The sequence below is a fragment of the Gopherus flavomarginatus genome, chromosome 5 (assembly GCF_025201925.1).
Source record: "Gopherus flavomarginatus isolate rGopFla2 chromosome 5, rGopFla2.mat.asm, whole genome shotgun sequence".
In the NCBI taxonomy this organism is placed as follows: domain Eukaryota; kingdom Metazoa; phylum Chordata; order Testudines; family Testudinidae; genus Gopherus; species Gopherus flavomarginatus.
In genome coordinates, this window is record NC_066621.1 from 22,764,196 (window position 1) to 22,777,476 (window position 13,281).

The 13,281-nt window shown below is 42.3% G+C and overlaps 1 protein-coding gene across 6 annotated transcripts in view; it reads left to right on the forward strand.

Moving 5' to 3' along the window:
• PPP1R12B (protein phosphatase 1 regulatory subunit 12B) overlaps positions 1 to 13,281 on the forward strand; it is a 602,395-nt gene that overhangs the window by 87,654 nt on the left and 501,460 nt on the right. For 5 of the 6 annotated variants that reach the window (XR_007774748.1, XR_007774749.1, XM_050956104.1 and 2 more), the window contains 4 exons: positions 5,881 to 5,971; positions 10,784 to 10,948; positions 12,370 to 12,553; positions 13,164 to 13,276. Coding sequence is in view for 3 of the 6 variants with exons in the window: in XM_050956104.1 (XP_050812061.1) it covers positions 5,881 to 5,971; positions 10,784 to 10,948; positions 12,370 to 12,553; positions 13,164 to 13,276 (553 nt within the window). In the remaining 3 variants the exon portion in view is untranslated. Of the gene's footprint in view, positions 1 to 5,880; positions 5,972 to 10,783; positions 10,949 to 12,369; positions 12,554 to 13,163; positions 13,277 to 13,281 lie in introns of those variants that run through there. The other variant, XR_007774750.1, reaches the window with a different exon arrangement.

A 13,281-nucleotide genomic window follows, 5' to 3' on the forward strand; every position in this document is an offset into this window, starting at 1 on the left:
AGCTTATTAAATCACTCAACATTGGCAGGCTCCCTTTCTGATTTTCTGCTTAAAGTGCTTACAGAGTCCGACATATCCCTCACTCCTGCCTGTCAGGTATCCCTAAGTGTTCCTCAGCTGGCTTTCTGTGGCTACTGATTTAATCAGTATTTGTAGTTAACTTTAGATTGATGCATGAGATGTTAGTGCCAGGGTGGAATAAATGAAGCAAAGAACCGGAACATTCCGTGTGTGCTTTTTTGTGTGATCAGGAGAGTAGCTTTTTTGCCTCCTCCCCAGTAAGCCTAGTTATTGATTTGCTGTCTAGTGCATAAAATATGTATCTGTATAGTGGATTGTATTTTGGGAACTGTTATCAGCACCGTTTCCTGCAGCGCTTGCGTCTGGCCTCCCCCACAAAGCTTGCAGGCCGTGTATTAGCAAATGGCAAGTCTCTCCCTACCTCAAGCTTGCGGCGATTGTGCGGCAGTGCAGGTTTCCACTAGTTTCCCAGGGAGACAGTGCTGATCCTGCAGGATTTCGCCACCTTTCCCAAAATCTCCACGCTTGTCCTGACCTTCAAGCTGCTATGCAGGCCTGCGTTAGGAGGTAACATGTTTATGATTTCTCTGTGCTATCCGACCAGAAGTGTTCCTTTCTAGGGATAATGGATTTATTTTTTAAACGCTGCCATTTAAAAAAAAACTAGGTTATTAAAAAACATAATGGGTTAGCTTCCTTGTCACAAGTCCCTGAAGATGCTTAGCAACGTTATAAATATCTGTAAAGTGGCAGATTCCTGCTCCACTTTTTTTGCTGAAAAGATTAACATGAAATTGCTGCATTATTTTGAATAGTGATACTGTACCTTTAGGAGCAGGAACTCAAGGTGCTGGCTTTATCTGTGGGCTGAACATTTGCAGATTACGTAGCTGTTCAGGGTTCAGTAACCCGTGCTATTCATAGCCAGAGATATCATGAAGCAAAATTCAGCTTTGGCTTTTAAGAAAATAAAACAAACAGATCTCTAGGCTGTCCTGTAATATTGTCTATTAAGGACATTTCAGAGAGTCAGTCGTGAGATAGAGAGATGGGATTTAAGGAGAGTGTTTGCCCAGTACATTGGGGGAGTTCCAGGTAGAATGAACCACATGAAATACAGCCTTTCTCTGTCAACAACAGCGCCATTGTTGAAATGAATGGAAATGATGTACTTATTGTCTGCACAAAATGCATTTATTCTTAGTATTATTATTGCTGTGAGAATATTGGTCTTTGTATGAACAGGCAGGATAACGAGGGGTTTTACAAGGGTGTGGACCCTTTGTAACTAGGGCCGTGTCTATACGTACAGCATTGCAGCTGCGTAGCTGTACCGCATCTGGTGAAGATGCTGTATGTCGATGACATGCCGAGCTCTCCCATCAGCATAATGAAACCACCTCCGTGGGTAGTGGAAGCTCTCCCACCGACATAGCGCTGCGCACGGAAGCCTTTGTCAGTGTAGCTTACGTTTCCTGGGGGTGTGATTTTCTTTTTCACACCTCTGAGTGACATAAGTTATGCTGACCATAGGCTGTAGTGTAGACATAGCCTAAGTTTTTAAGATAAATGCATCCTCTGGGTTTGTAACTCTTTCCAGCTGAATGTTGCAAATGCCCTGTGATGAGAGAGAGAGAGCCTGGGAGTTAAATGAAGACAAATGTTTAACTTCCAGTGTTGCTGAGTTTTGACCCACGTGTACCTTAATATCTTTGGGGCGAAGGGCCCTTCATCGTTACTACTAGAATAAAATATGATAACTTCAGTAAGCTCTAAAGGTGCTGGCTGTCATGCTGTCAGACAGACAAGGTGGATGATGTGATATTTTTTATTGGGCCAACTTGTATTGGTGAAAGAGACAAGCTTTCAAGCTACACAGCTGCCTTCTTCAGCTGGATGAGGATGTTTTTGCCAGAAGTGGCTGACTGCTGATAGCTAGGCAGTATCCGTCTACGTGGCTATAGGTCATTGACTTGGATGGCTGGACCCTGAAAGATGCTTATGCTGTTACAGGCTAGCAAGGAGGAAACTAACACTTTTAACCCAAGCATCTTAAACTGCTGTATTCCTCAGGCATATTCGCTTCCTTCTCTAGTGTCCCTGGCTATCCAAAGGGTTACCATGTTGTTTGTTCTGCAGTGTTTCTTTTCGCATAGGTCTCACTTGGGAGGTGTTTCTCTCCATGGCATGTTCTCACTTTGGAGACACTGGTTTTCCAGGCTAACAAGTTGACCTGCCCCCAGTACTTTGGGTTCACCAGTCTGTGTGCTCACTTTCACTCCTGCCCGTTTTGTGCCCCATCCTGAATCTCCTTTTCCTTCTTTGTGGGCAACATTTTTTGTTGTTGCCCTTCTGACCCAAACAGTTAAACCGCAGGACCCTGAATATTAGCTGTTTTAGGAGAAATTGATGGAATCAGGTGTGTTCTTTGGTGCAATCCAGTGTATATACAAAGAATGAACATAAAGTCCTGTGTCCCTGAACACAACAGTAATCAAACAGCAAGAGACCGTTCCTTTGGTTGCAGAATATGCCTCTTTCCAGGCATTACTCTATCCAGAAGCACTTAGCTTTGTCTCAGGTTCATGCTAAAGTGTTTCTCTGGATGCATCTAGGGCATGCTGGTGGCCACTCTGACAATTTTTCCTAAGATACTTACCATAATATACTCGTTCATAAGCCGAATATTTTTGGTGAAAAAATGATACCTCAAAGAGCGGGATTCGGCTTATAAAAAGGTCTTCACCAGAATTTGATGATTTTAAACTCTATGGAATCATTGAATTGAATATCTAATACGTTGTTGTTTTGTTTACCTGGAGCATTCACAGGCACGAAGCCCCTCTGCTCCCTGTGGCTGCAGTTCTCCGTTCCCAGCTGATGGGAGCTGCGGGAAGTGGTGCCACTTCCCGCAGCTCCCATTGGCTGGGAACAGAGAACTGCAGCCACGGGGAGCTGAGGAGCTTCGTGCCTGTGAATGCTCCAGGTAAACAAAACGTCCCAACCCGCCAGCAGCTTACCCTGACAGGTCAGGAGCCAAAGTTTTCCAGATCCTGAAATACACAGTCAGCTTATGAAAGGGTCATACAGTTTTTGCTATTTTTACCTATCCATTTTGGGGGGTCAGCTTATAACGAATGGACAAATGAATGAGTATATACGGTAATTAACTTTAGGGAAAACAAATAAATATGCACATATACATGTCTAAATCATTGTAGTTTATGTAGAGGTTTTTTTCAGACAAAATAATCTGCAGTTGCCTCTGTTCTTTACTGGACCTAAATAGAATAGAAATACAAATAAAATACTCCCTACCCACCTCCCATCCAGAGCTTAATTTGTCCCCCAGCTTGCCAGGGCTGAGTTAGTCAGCTGTGAAAAGTGGTATTAACAAATAAATATACAAATATCACTTTTCACAATAGCAGACTTACTAGCTAGCAAACATCTGACTGAGCTGTCACTAGATGTGCTGCTTGTTGATTGAATTTCCAGACTCAGGGAGATGTCCGCTGAAGGAAAAAGCTATAAGAGCAGTTTGGAGTTGTGTTCACATTTTAGCTTTGAAATAGCTACTCTACACAGCAATGGCATGGTTGAGTCATGTCTGATGATAGAATTACCCTCTCAGACATTTACAGTAACTTTACGTGAGTTCCAGAAATAACACTTCTGCAATGAGTGATGGAAAATACATGTACAAATGGAGGCCAACATTTTCAAAAGCCACTTGTGATTTTTTGGGGCATCTCAATCTTCGGGGGTTCAACTTGAGACCTCTTAAAGGAGCCTGATTTCAAGAAGGTACTGAGCACCCGCCTTCTGGAAACCTAGCCCCTTCAAGGTGTTGCATGTTGGGCACCCAAAATGGCTAGTCACTTTTAGAAAATGTTGACCTAAGTCTTCGTAAGTGTGAGGATGAAAGGAAAGCTTTGCAAAATGTGCTGTCCTGGTGTCCCTTTGGGCCTCTACTATACCCCATATGCTAGGGTGACCAGAGACTAAGTGTGAAAAATCAGGACAGAGAGTGGAGGTAATAGGAGCCTATATAAGAAAAAACCCCAAATACCAGAACTGTCCCTATAAAATCGGGACATCTGGTCACCCTACCATACACACAACTTCCTGCGCATGAATGCATCACAAATATGTTAACACCAGGATATCCTGGAGATTATTTCAAATACTACATCCATCTTAGGCAGGGCTTCCCAGCAGTATTAAGACTCGTCACAGGTGCAACTCTTTAGAAGACTTGCTGGTCCCAACCCCAGTCTCTGGTATCCTTTTAATTCTACCCACTTGTACACAGGCATTATGTCAATTTACCCGATGACATCCTGTTTCTCAAATACAGTATATTAGACACTTTTTTCCCTACAGTCTTGGATACATGCTGTAATTTTTCATGTACAATCAAACTTTGTTGGAATGGTCCAGTTATCTTCATTTACTTAGACTTTCCACGGGACTGATGTCTTACTGGTATGTATTTTACTCATTTAGCAAGTCCTACAGTTTCTCCAGTATGCAGCACAGCATATATTAGGTACAGTTCAGAGTAGTAAACTAACAAATCTACTTAGCTACAAAATTTCACTGGCTAAATTTCACTACTGCTCTGTTGTACTTCATTTGTTGTATGTTTTGTAACTGTACTCTTCAGATGAATGACTTTAACTGCCTCTGGGTGCTATGCAGAGTAGAAGACTCTTCACTTGTCTAAGGTTGTAGAAAATGTATATCCTACTGATTTAGACTGTTGTTATGCATTGGTGTGCAACCTTCACTTTGTCTCTTCCTGTTTGAGTGCTTAACCAAACAGGTACTTTTCTGAACAGTTGAATTTGTTTAGGAGGAGGGGAGCAATAATCAAAATGTAGAGACGTGTGTTTTGCTGGATGTGGCCAGAAGACCCTATTCCACGGAACTTCAGGAGCAAACTGTTCGCCTTTAGAACTAATTCACTTGCAGTTTGGGCGCTACCAGACACACAGTGAATGAAACAAGAATGTCCACAACCCCTTGTCTCATTGAGCATGCCTTCAGCTAGCTGATCACTGTCCAGTTGAGTACAAAAGCTACCAGAAACTTCAGAGGAAGGTACAGGAAACCCTTGATAGACAATTATGAAATAACCTGCCTAGAGGGGAAGGTTTTCCTGTAACACCTATCATTTAGTAGATGGCTTATGCCCTGAAGCAGAAAAGTTGAGAAACCTTCAAAAACTCTTTAATCATGTCTGCTGTACAGGTATTTTCTCATATAAACATCTAATCTTTCCATATGTTAACTATGCTGTATAAAGTGGCTTCTTCTGTCTGCTTTAAATGGGTCACCTTTCACTATAAGAAGGTTGGGTGGGGTTTACTCCAATATGTATGCTGGAGTGATTTCCTTTAGTATTGGTGCACTTCAACATAGGTCCATTGTAACAGACTTCATACTGATGCAGGATTTGTTTACATTCTGAAGTCTGATTGTGAATGAGATTACACATTTCTGGATTTATTTAATTCTGTATCGAGACTTGAAGGAGGTTAGGGGTGTATGGGTTCCCAGATGGTATACAGAGTATGCCTTTTAATGGGGTTGGCTTACAGGAGAGCATAGAATGTGTCTTAACAGGTTAACATTTCAGAAGTCATTGCTTGAAGATACTACAATGAACGTGGCAGCCGCAGCAATCAGCCAGGTGCTTGGTGGCCCTAGGAAATGGAAGCAGAAGGTGTGCTTCCCATTGACTACATTAAAACACAATAGTGTCTATGAAATGGCATGAATACTGTCATTGCTTTGAGACTTGCAAATCAAAAGTGTCTGATTTTATGTTGTGTTCTTGACCCTTTCTTTCAGGTCGTATCTGACTCCTGTGCGAGATGAGGAAGCAGAGTCACTAAGGAAGGCCCGATCCAGACAGGCCCGCCAGACTCGTAGGTCTACACAGGTGAGGAGTGAAATTCCTGATGGCCCTGCAGCAGAGTAGCAGGGAAACTGGCATTTAATGGGCAGTGGTATCTTGTTCTGCTAGTCCATCACCATACACATATGGACTTGTCTGGGGAGGCAGGAGGGAAGTTGGGTGGTGGCCTACAAAAGGTTCCAAAGCAGCTTTACAGTCCTTTGACTGGAGAAATCTTTGTACACCATTTGGGTCTGAAAGCCCTTTACAGACTAAGTGACCACAAACAATACACAAGGGTCATTTAATTTGCCGAAATGCAGCTACTTATAGGTGAAACATGACATCTTTTTAACAGCCAACAATAGTGTTACACTGTTCGGAACAGAAAACAAAGAAACATATATCCATTTTAAACTTCAGGAAGAATTGGGTTAGCAGATTGCAATTCTCCAGGTCTGAACTTGACTGGAACAGTTTTCCAGGATGTGTGAGCATCTCTGTAAAGATCTATCAGTGTTTGTTATAAATACTGATTGTCTTTGTTTGAACTGATTACAGCTAGGCTATTGAAGTACATCCCAGGCTGACATCCAGGGCACATCCTTGCCATTCAAACCATTTTACCCCAAACTTGTTTAAAAACAAGCTATATATTTGAGCTACATAAGTGCAGGAAATAAGACCACATGCTGAGGATGGCGTGTGTATGTGTTGATTTAACTCATCAGTATTTTTAAATGACTTCATAGATCATAGACTTTAAGGTCAGAAGGAACCATTATGATCATCTAGTCTGACTTCCTGCACAATGCAGGCCACAGAATCTCACCCACCCACTCTTGTATCAAATCCCTAACCTGTGTCTGAGCTACTGAAGTCCTCAAATCGTGCTTTAAAGACTTCATGGTGCAGAAAATCCTCCAGCAAGTGACCCGTGCCCCATGCTGCAAAGGAAGGGGAAAAAACCCCGGGGTCTCTGCCAATCTGCCCTGGGGAAAAATTCCTTTCCGACCCCAAATATGGTGATCAGCTAAACCCCGAGCATGTGGACAAGAGTCACCAGCCAGACACCCAGGAAAGAATTCTCTGTAGTAACTCAGATCCCATCCCATCTAACATCCCATCACAGACTGTTGGGCATATTTACTGCTAATAGTCAAAGATCAATTAATTGCCAAGATTAGGCTACCCCATCATGCCATCCCCTCCATAAACTTATCAAGCCTAGTCTTGAAGCCACATATGTCTTTTGCCCCCACAGCTCCCCTTGGAAAGCTATTCCAGAACTTCACTCCTCAGATGGTTAGAAACCTTCGTCTAATTTCAAGTCTAAACTTTTTGATGGCCAGTTTATATCATTTTGTTCTTGTGTCCACATTGGTACTGAGCTTAAATAATTCCTCTCCCTCCCTGGTATTTATCCCTCTGATATATTTATAGAGAGGAATCCTATCTCCTCTCAGCCTTCTTTTGGGTAGGCTAAACAAGCCAAGCTCTTTGAGTCTGCTTTCATAAGTCAGGATTTCCATTCCACAGATCATCCTAATAGTCTTCTCTGTACCTGTTCCAGTTTGAATTCATCCTTCTTAAACATGGGAGACCAGAACTGCATACAGTATTCCAGATGTGGTCTGAGCAGTGCCTTTTATAACGGTACTAACACCTCCTTATCTCTACTGGAAATACCTCGCCTGATGCATCCCAAGACCGCATTAGCTTTTTTTCACAGCAATATCACGGCTCATAGTCATCCTGTGATCAACCAATACTCTGAGGTCCTTCTCCTCCTCTGTTACTTCCAACTGATACGTCCCCCGCTTATAACAAAAATTCTTGTTGTTAATCCCTAAATGCATGACCTTGCACTTTTCACTATTAAATTTCATTCTATTACTATTACTCCAGTTTACAAGGTCATCCAGATCTTCCTGTAGGATATCCCGGTCCTTTTCTGAATTGGCAGTACCTCCCAGCTTTGTGTCATCCTCAAAATTTATTAGCATGTTCCCACTTTTTGTGCCAAGGTCAATAATAAAAAGATTAAATAAGATTGGTCCCAAATCCGATCCCTGAGGAACTCCACTAGTAACCTCCTTCCAGCCTGACAGTTCATCTTTCAGTACAACCCTTTCAATTTTCATATTGATCCCCATCTTTTCCAATTTGGCTAATAATTCCCCATGTGGAACCGTATCAAATGCCTTACTGAAACTGAGGTAAATTAGATCTACTGTATTTCCTTTGTCTAAGAAACCTGTTACCTTCTCAAAGAAGGAGATCGAGTTGGTTTGGCACGATCTGCCTTTTGTAAAACCATGTTGTATTTTGTCCCAATTACCATTGACTTCAATGTCATTAACTACTTTCTCCTTCAAATTTTTTTCCAAGACCTTGCATACTACAGATGTCAAACTGACTGGCCTGTAGTTACCCAGATCACCTTTTTTCCTTTCTTAAAAATAGGAACTATATTAGCAATTCTTCAGTCATAGAGCACAGCCCTTGAGTTTACAGTTTCATTAAAAATTCTTGCTAATGGGTTTGCAATTTCATGTGCCAGTTCCTTTAATATTCTTGGATGAAGATTATCTGGGTCCCCCGATTTAGTCCCATTAAGCTGTTTGAGTTTGGCTTCTGCCTTGGGTGTGGTAATATCTACCTCCATATCCTCATTCCCATTTGTCATCCTACCATTATCCCTAAGCTCCTCATTAAAGACTGAGGCAAAGTATTTGTTTAGATATTGGGCCATGCCTAGATTATCCTTAACCTCCACTCTATCCTCAGTGTTTAGCGGTCCCACTTCTTTCTTTCTTTCTTTCTTCTCTTCTTATTTATATGGCTATAGAACCTTTTACTGTTGGTTTTAATTCTCTTTGCAAGATCCAACTCTACATGGCTTTTGGCCTTTCTCACTTTATCCCTACATATTCTGACCTCAATAAGGTAGCTTTCCTTGCTGATCACTCCCGTCTTCCACTCCTTGTAGGCTTTCTGCTTTTTTTTTAATCACTTCTCTGAGATGCTTGCTCATCCAGCTTGGTCTACAACTCCTGCCTATGATTTTTTCCCCCTTTCTTGGAATGCAGGCTTCTGATAATTTCTGCAACTTTGACTTGAAGTAATTCCAGGCCTCCTCCACCTCTGGATCCTCAAATTCTTCAGTCCAATCCACATCCCTAGCTAATTTCCTTATTTTTTTTTAAAGTTATTCCTTTTAAAATCAAAAACCCTAGTCACAGATCTATTTTTGTTTATCCTTTCCTTTAGTTTGAACTGAATTAGCTCATGACTTCTCTTTTTACAGGTAGGAAGTCCAAAATGACTTGCTAGTTTGGTTTCGGTGGGGAAGGGAACAAAGCAGTCTCATTTTTAATTAATATTTCTACTGATCACTGTTCTAATGGAGAAAATATAAATGATCACATTACTATGAATTTACACTGACGTGAGGACCATCCAAAATTCGAGATAAATGTGGGTGGTCTGTTAGAGGCACAGGTGCCATCACTAATCCCATAAGAACCCCTCTGTCTGCTTGGTTATCAGCTTCAGTAAACATACCAGATGAGTAGACTCAGTTGTCACCTATTATTGGAAAAATGTGTAATGAAGTGTTTGTAATATATCTGCTGATGTTTTTGTGGGCTGAAGTCAGACACACAGCAGCATCGGAGGGAAATTAAGAAAGTAGGCTGAATCAAATTTCTTTGACTATAACTCTAGGCACCCGTCCCATAAATTAAACACCACAATGTGAATTTAAACCAAGAACTGCCCATAAATATATCCAGCGCAGCCCATGTCATTCTCAGCAGCCTTAGTGAAAAGAGAAGATGGGTTTTGCAACATGCCTGGGAGGCTAACTGATCTGAGCTCTGGTGGATCAAGGCTTACATTCCGTCTTGCATTCCAGTCTCTGCTCAGAGAGCTGTGCCTCTTTCCACAACACCATGGGCTTTAAATCTATCACCTGCACAATTTAAAAATTCAGAAACAAATGTACTTAGTCTATGTACAGCAGTGGCCCACGGAACCCAGGAGAGGAGTAAACTTGCCAGAAATCAATCTGGTGTTCAAGGTCTCTTTCCAAGGAGCTAGCTCCTTAGCACCCATCTCCAAGGAAGGTGGGGGTGTTCTACATTCAAAATGGGAAATAATCTGTCTGATAGTCATGTGAATTATGACGAGATTGTCGCCATATGGGTTTTAGTCCTTTGTGTTTATAGGAATGTTACTTCCCTGTCTGAATTTAGTAACTTTGCACATTGAAGCCTGTAGTTGATGGTTACCATTTGTGTTTTAGTCTAGAATACATCAGACTGAAATGCCATCAGAAGTGTGTGTGTGTGTGTGTGTGTGTGTAACAGAGGAAAAAGTAAAACCCTGTGATGAGAAAGTGGCTGGAAAAAGTATATATTGGGGTGCTATAGTCCAGACCCTCAGACTGGCACATCTGGTGAGCGCTAGTAAGTGTTCCTGGGAACAGTTAATTCAGCGTACCCCTTCCAGATGTGTACAAGCTAAGGCTGCAGTTCTGGTTGCCGATGACATTGCAAGCTCCTTTGCTCTTCACTCTTATGGCTTGACGCTCTGCACTGATTTTGCTTTTGAGGAGTCCAGTGATGATGCATGTTAGCTGAGAAGTATTAAGTGCTATCCTAATCTATTACTTTATATAAGGTAGGGGCAAGAGACCTCTGTCAGGATCAAGACCCATTGTGCTAGGCAATGTGGACAGGTGGGACCTCTTTTGAAGAACTTGCAATCTAACTAAATAGAAAGGTTTTATCAGGTGCGTGAAGCACATAACAAACCAGCATGGTAACTGATGCAATCTTACCCCTTTCCCAGGGTGTAACACTCACAGACCTTCAGGAGGCAGAACGAACTTTCAGCCGGTCTCGAGTGGAGCGGCAAGCTCAGGAACAACAAAGTGAGAAACCTGAGAGCACTGAGGACAGCAGTGAGAGACGGGAGGAGACCCGGCCCTGGTGGAATAGAAACCAGGATGAGGAGGTGATCTCTCTGTTCTTAATAGCTGCTACTTGAGAGTTCAGTGGTTTGGGACAACTGAGATCGAGTAAAATTCTTCTGACTGTCTCCTTGTGGACTTCCTACTAGGAGGATTAGTACAGTCAGAAATGACCCAGGCCTGATTAATCTAGACATGTGGGTTCTTGGAAATCAGTCTGTGTATAGTGTTGCTGCGTTATGGCTCAGCTATTGCTTTGTTCTCGACTTGACATAACACTTGCCTCTTGTCAGACAAAATAAATCATGAAAGTAACAATACCATGGAATGCAAAGGCTAATAAAAGGAGAATTGTGCCACAGTTCCTCTCTTCTGGCAATAAGGGTCAGGACTGAGGCCTATCATATGAAGAAGTGGGTTTTTTACTCACGAAAGCTTATGCCCCAAAAAAGAGTTAGTCTTTAAGGTGCCACCAGATTCCTTAATGTTCCTCTACAGATGTTTTGAATGTAGTTGGTGGATTCAGGTGATTGGGGGTAGGAGTAGGGGAGAGAGAGAGAAGTCTCATAGGAGGTCATCATCTCCCCAGGCATTATGTTTGTTTGGTCTCTTGAACCCAAGTGACTTTTCTTACATAGAGAATACTAACTGCAAAATAACATCCAGCTGGAGTAAAGTCAATGAACACCACAAGAGGTATTATAAACAGATGAGTTGTGGAACCCCTTCTGTATAAAACCTCACCATTGACGACTTCCTATGGAAAGGACTGAGTTGTTGAATTAACCAAACCTGTTACACAACTGTTAATCTTATCACTGGCATGCACCCTTGTTTTACATGGAAGCTGATTAACAACCATATGACCGGAAAAGAACCCTGATATTACACACCTAGCAAGCGACCTGGAGGTCTGTGATATTTCTACTAACCATCTTCTATAGCCCAGATTGGCTTTTCCCATAAAATGTGCTCACAACTTTTTGCACCTCCATACCTCATCCCACTGCAAACCAAGTCCTGTGGTGATGGTCTCCTATATCTATGCAGGAGTGACATTGCAGTACTGGCCAAACACTTTAGTGGGGACAGATATATAATGGTCCTGTCTTTTTTGTCCCCTTTATACTCTCGACAGTTCACTTCTATAAAGGATACCTGCTAGTCTTGGCAGTATGGGTCAAACAAGGCTGCTCTTCAGTCTTCAAGCTGTGTTCCGATTGTGACTGTGCAATCCAAAATTACTTTAAAAATAAACAAAATCTGTTTCCTCGTCTTCCACTCAGCCCAGCCAGATGGAATACATTTTTTGTTGTTTTCCTAATCTGTCCTCTGTGGCAAGGTGTGGTTTATCCAACGGCAGCGTGGAGGGCTGTAAACACCAAGTGATTACATCCGGTGGCTAAAGTCCAGCTCTCCTAGGCGTTACCTTTCTGCTAACCTTTATGGCTCTATTTATTTACAGTCTGTCTATCGGCGATTAAGGTGTCCAACACAAACAGACAAACCCACCACACCAGTATCTCCCTCTACGTCAGCCCCTTCTCTTTACACAAGTTCTCACCTGGCCCAGACAAGCAGATCTCTGGGCCCTGACTCTGTGAACCCAGCAGACTTCCAAAGCACAGCCACTGAAATGGAGAAAAATGGTACGTACCTCCTAAAATGAGAATACAACCCAAGCATTTCGGTTCAAGGTGTTTAATGAATAAGCAATATGCTCAGTGTACATAGTCTGAGATTCTAGGTTTATTTCTTGCTCTTCCAGCAGGGGACTGGTACAGGTGGGCTACCAGCTTGTCAGACATGTATGTAAACAGAATGACTAAAAGAGGGCATCCAAGTCCCTTATGAAATGGTCCATTTTTTTTGCCTTTGCAGACATGAATAAGAGGTGGCTGCTTTTCCTTTGACTATCTACTGGGAGGGAACATCTAGATGCTCCAGGAAGCAGTGGTAGAGAACTTGACTAATGTAACTCCTCCCTTAGAATCGTGATAAGTTAATGCCCCTGCATGGTATTGGGAGCTATGCAGATAAAGGGACAGCTGCTGTCTGGGCCAGTCTAGAAGAAAGGAGTGCAAAATATTAGGTGTAGTGGGGAAGAGAGATTCTATCTTGTATGTTTAATGACTGAAGTGTAGTACAACATGAGCCCTTTCTTGGTGATGGAAACCAGTTTGAAAATGTCACCAGGGCTTTGAGAAAAGCACACAGGTAAATCATTTAAATCAAAACAGTCTGTCCTTGTTTGGCTAGAGTGTGAAGATCAGGATTTAGATGATAGATCTCCAAACAAGCAGTCAATCCGAGAGAGGCGGCGGCCAAAGGAGAGGCGAAGAGGCACTGGAATTTCTTTCTGGGCAAAAGATGTGAG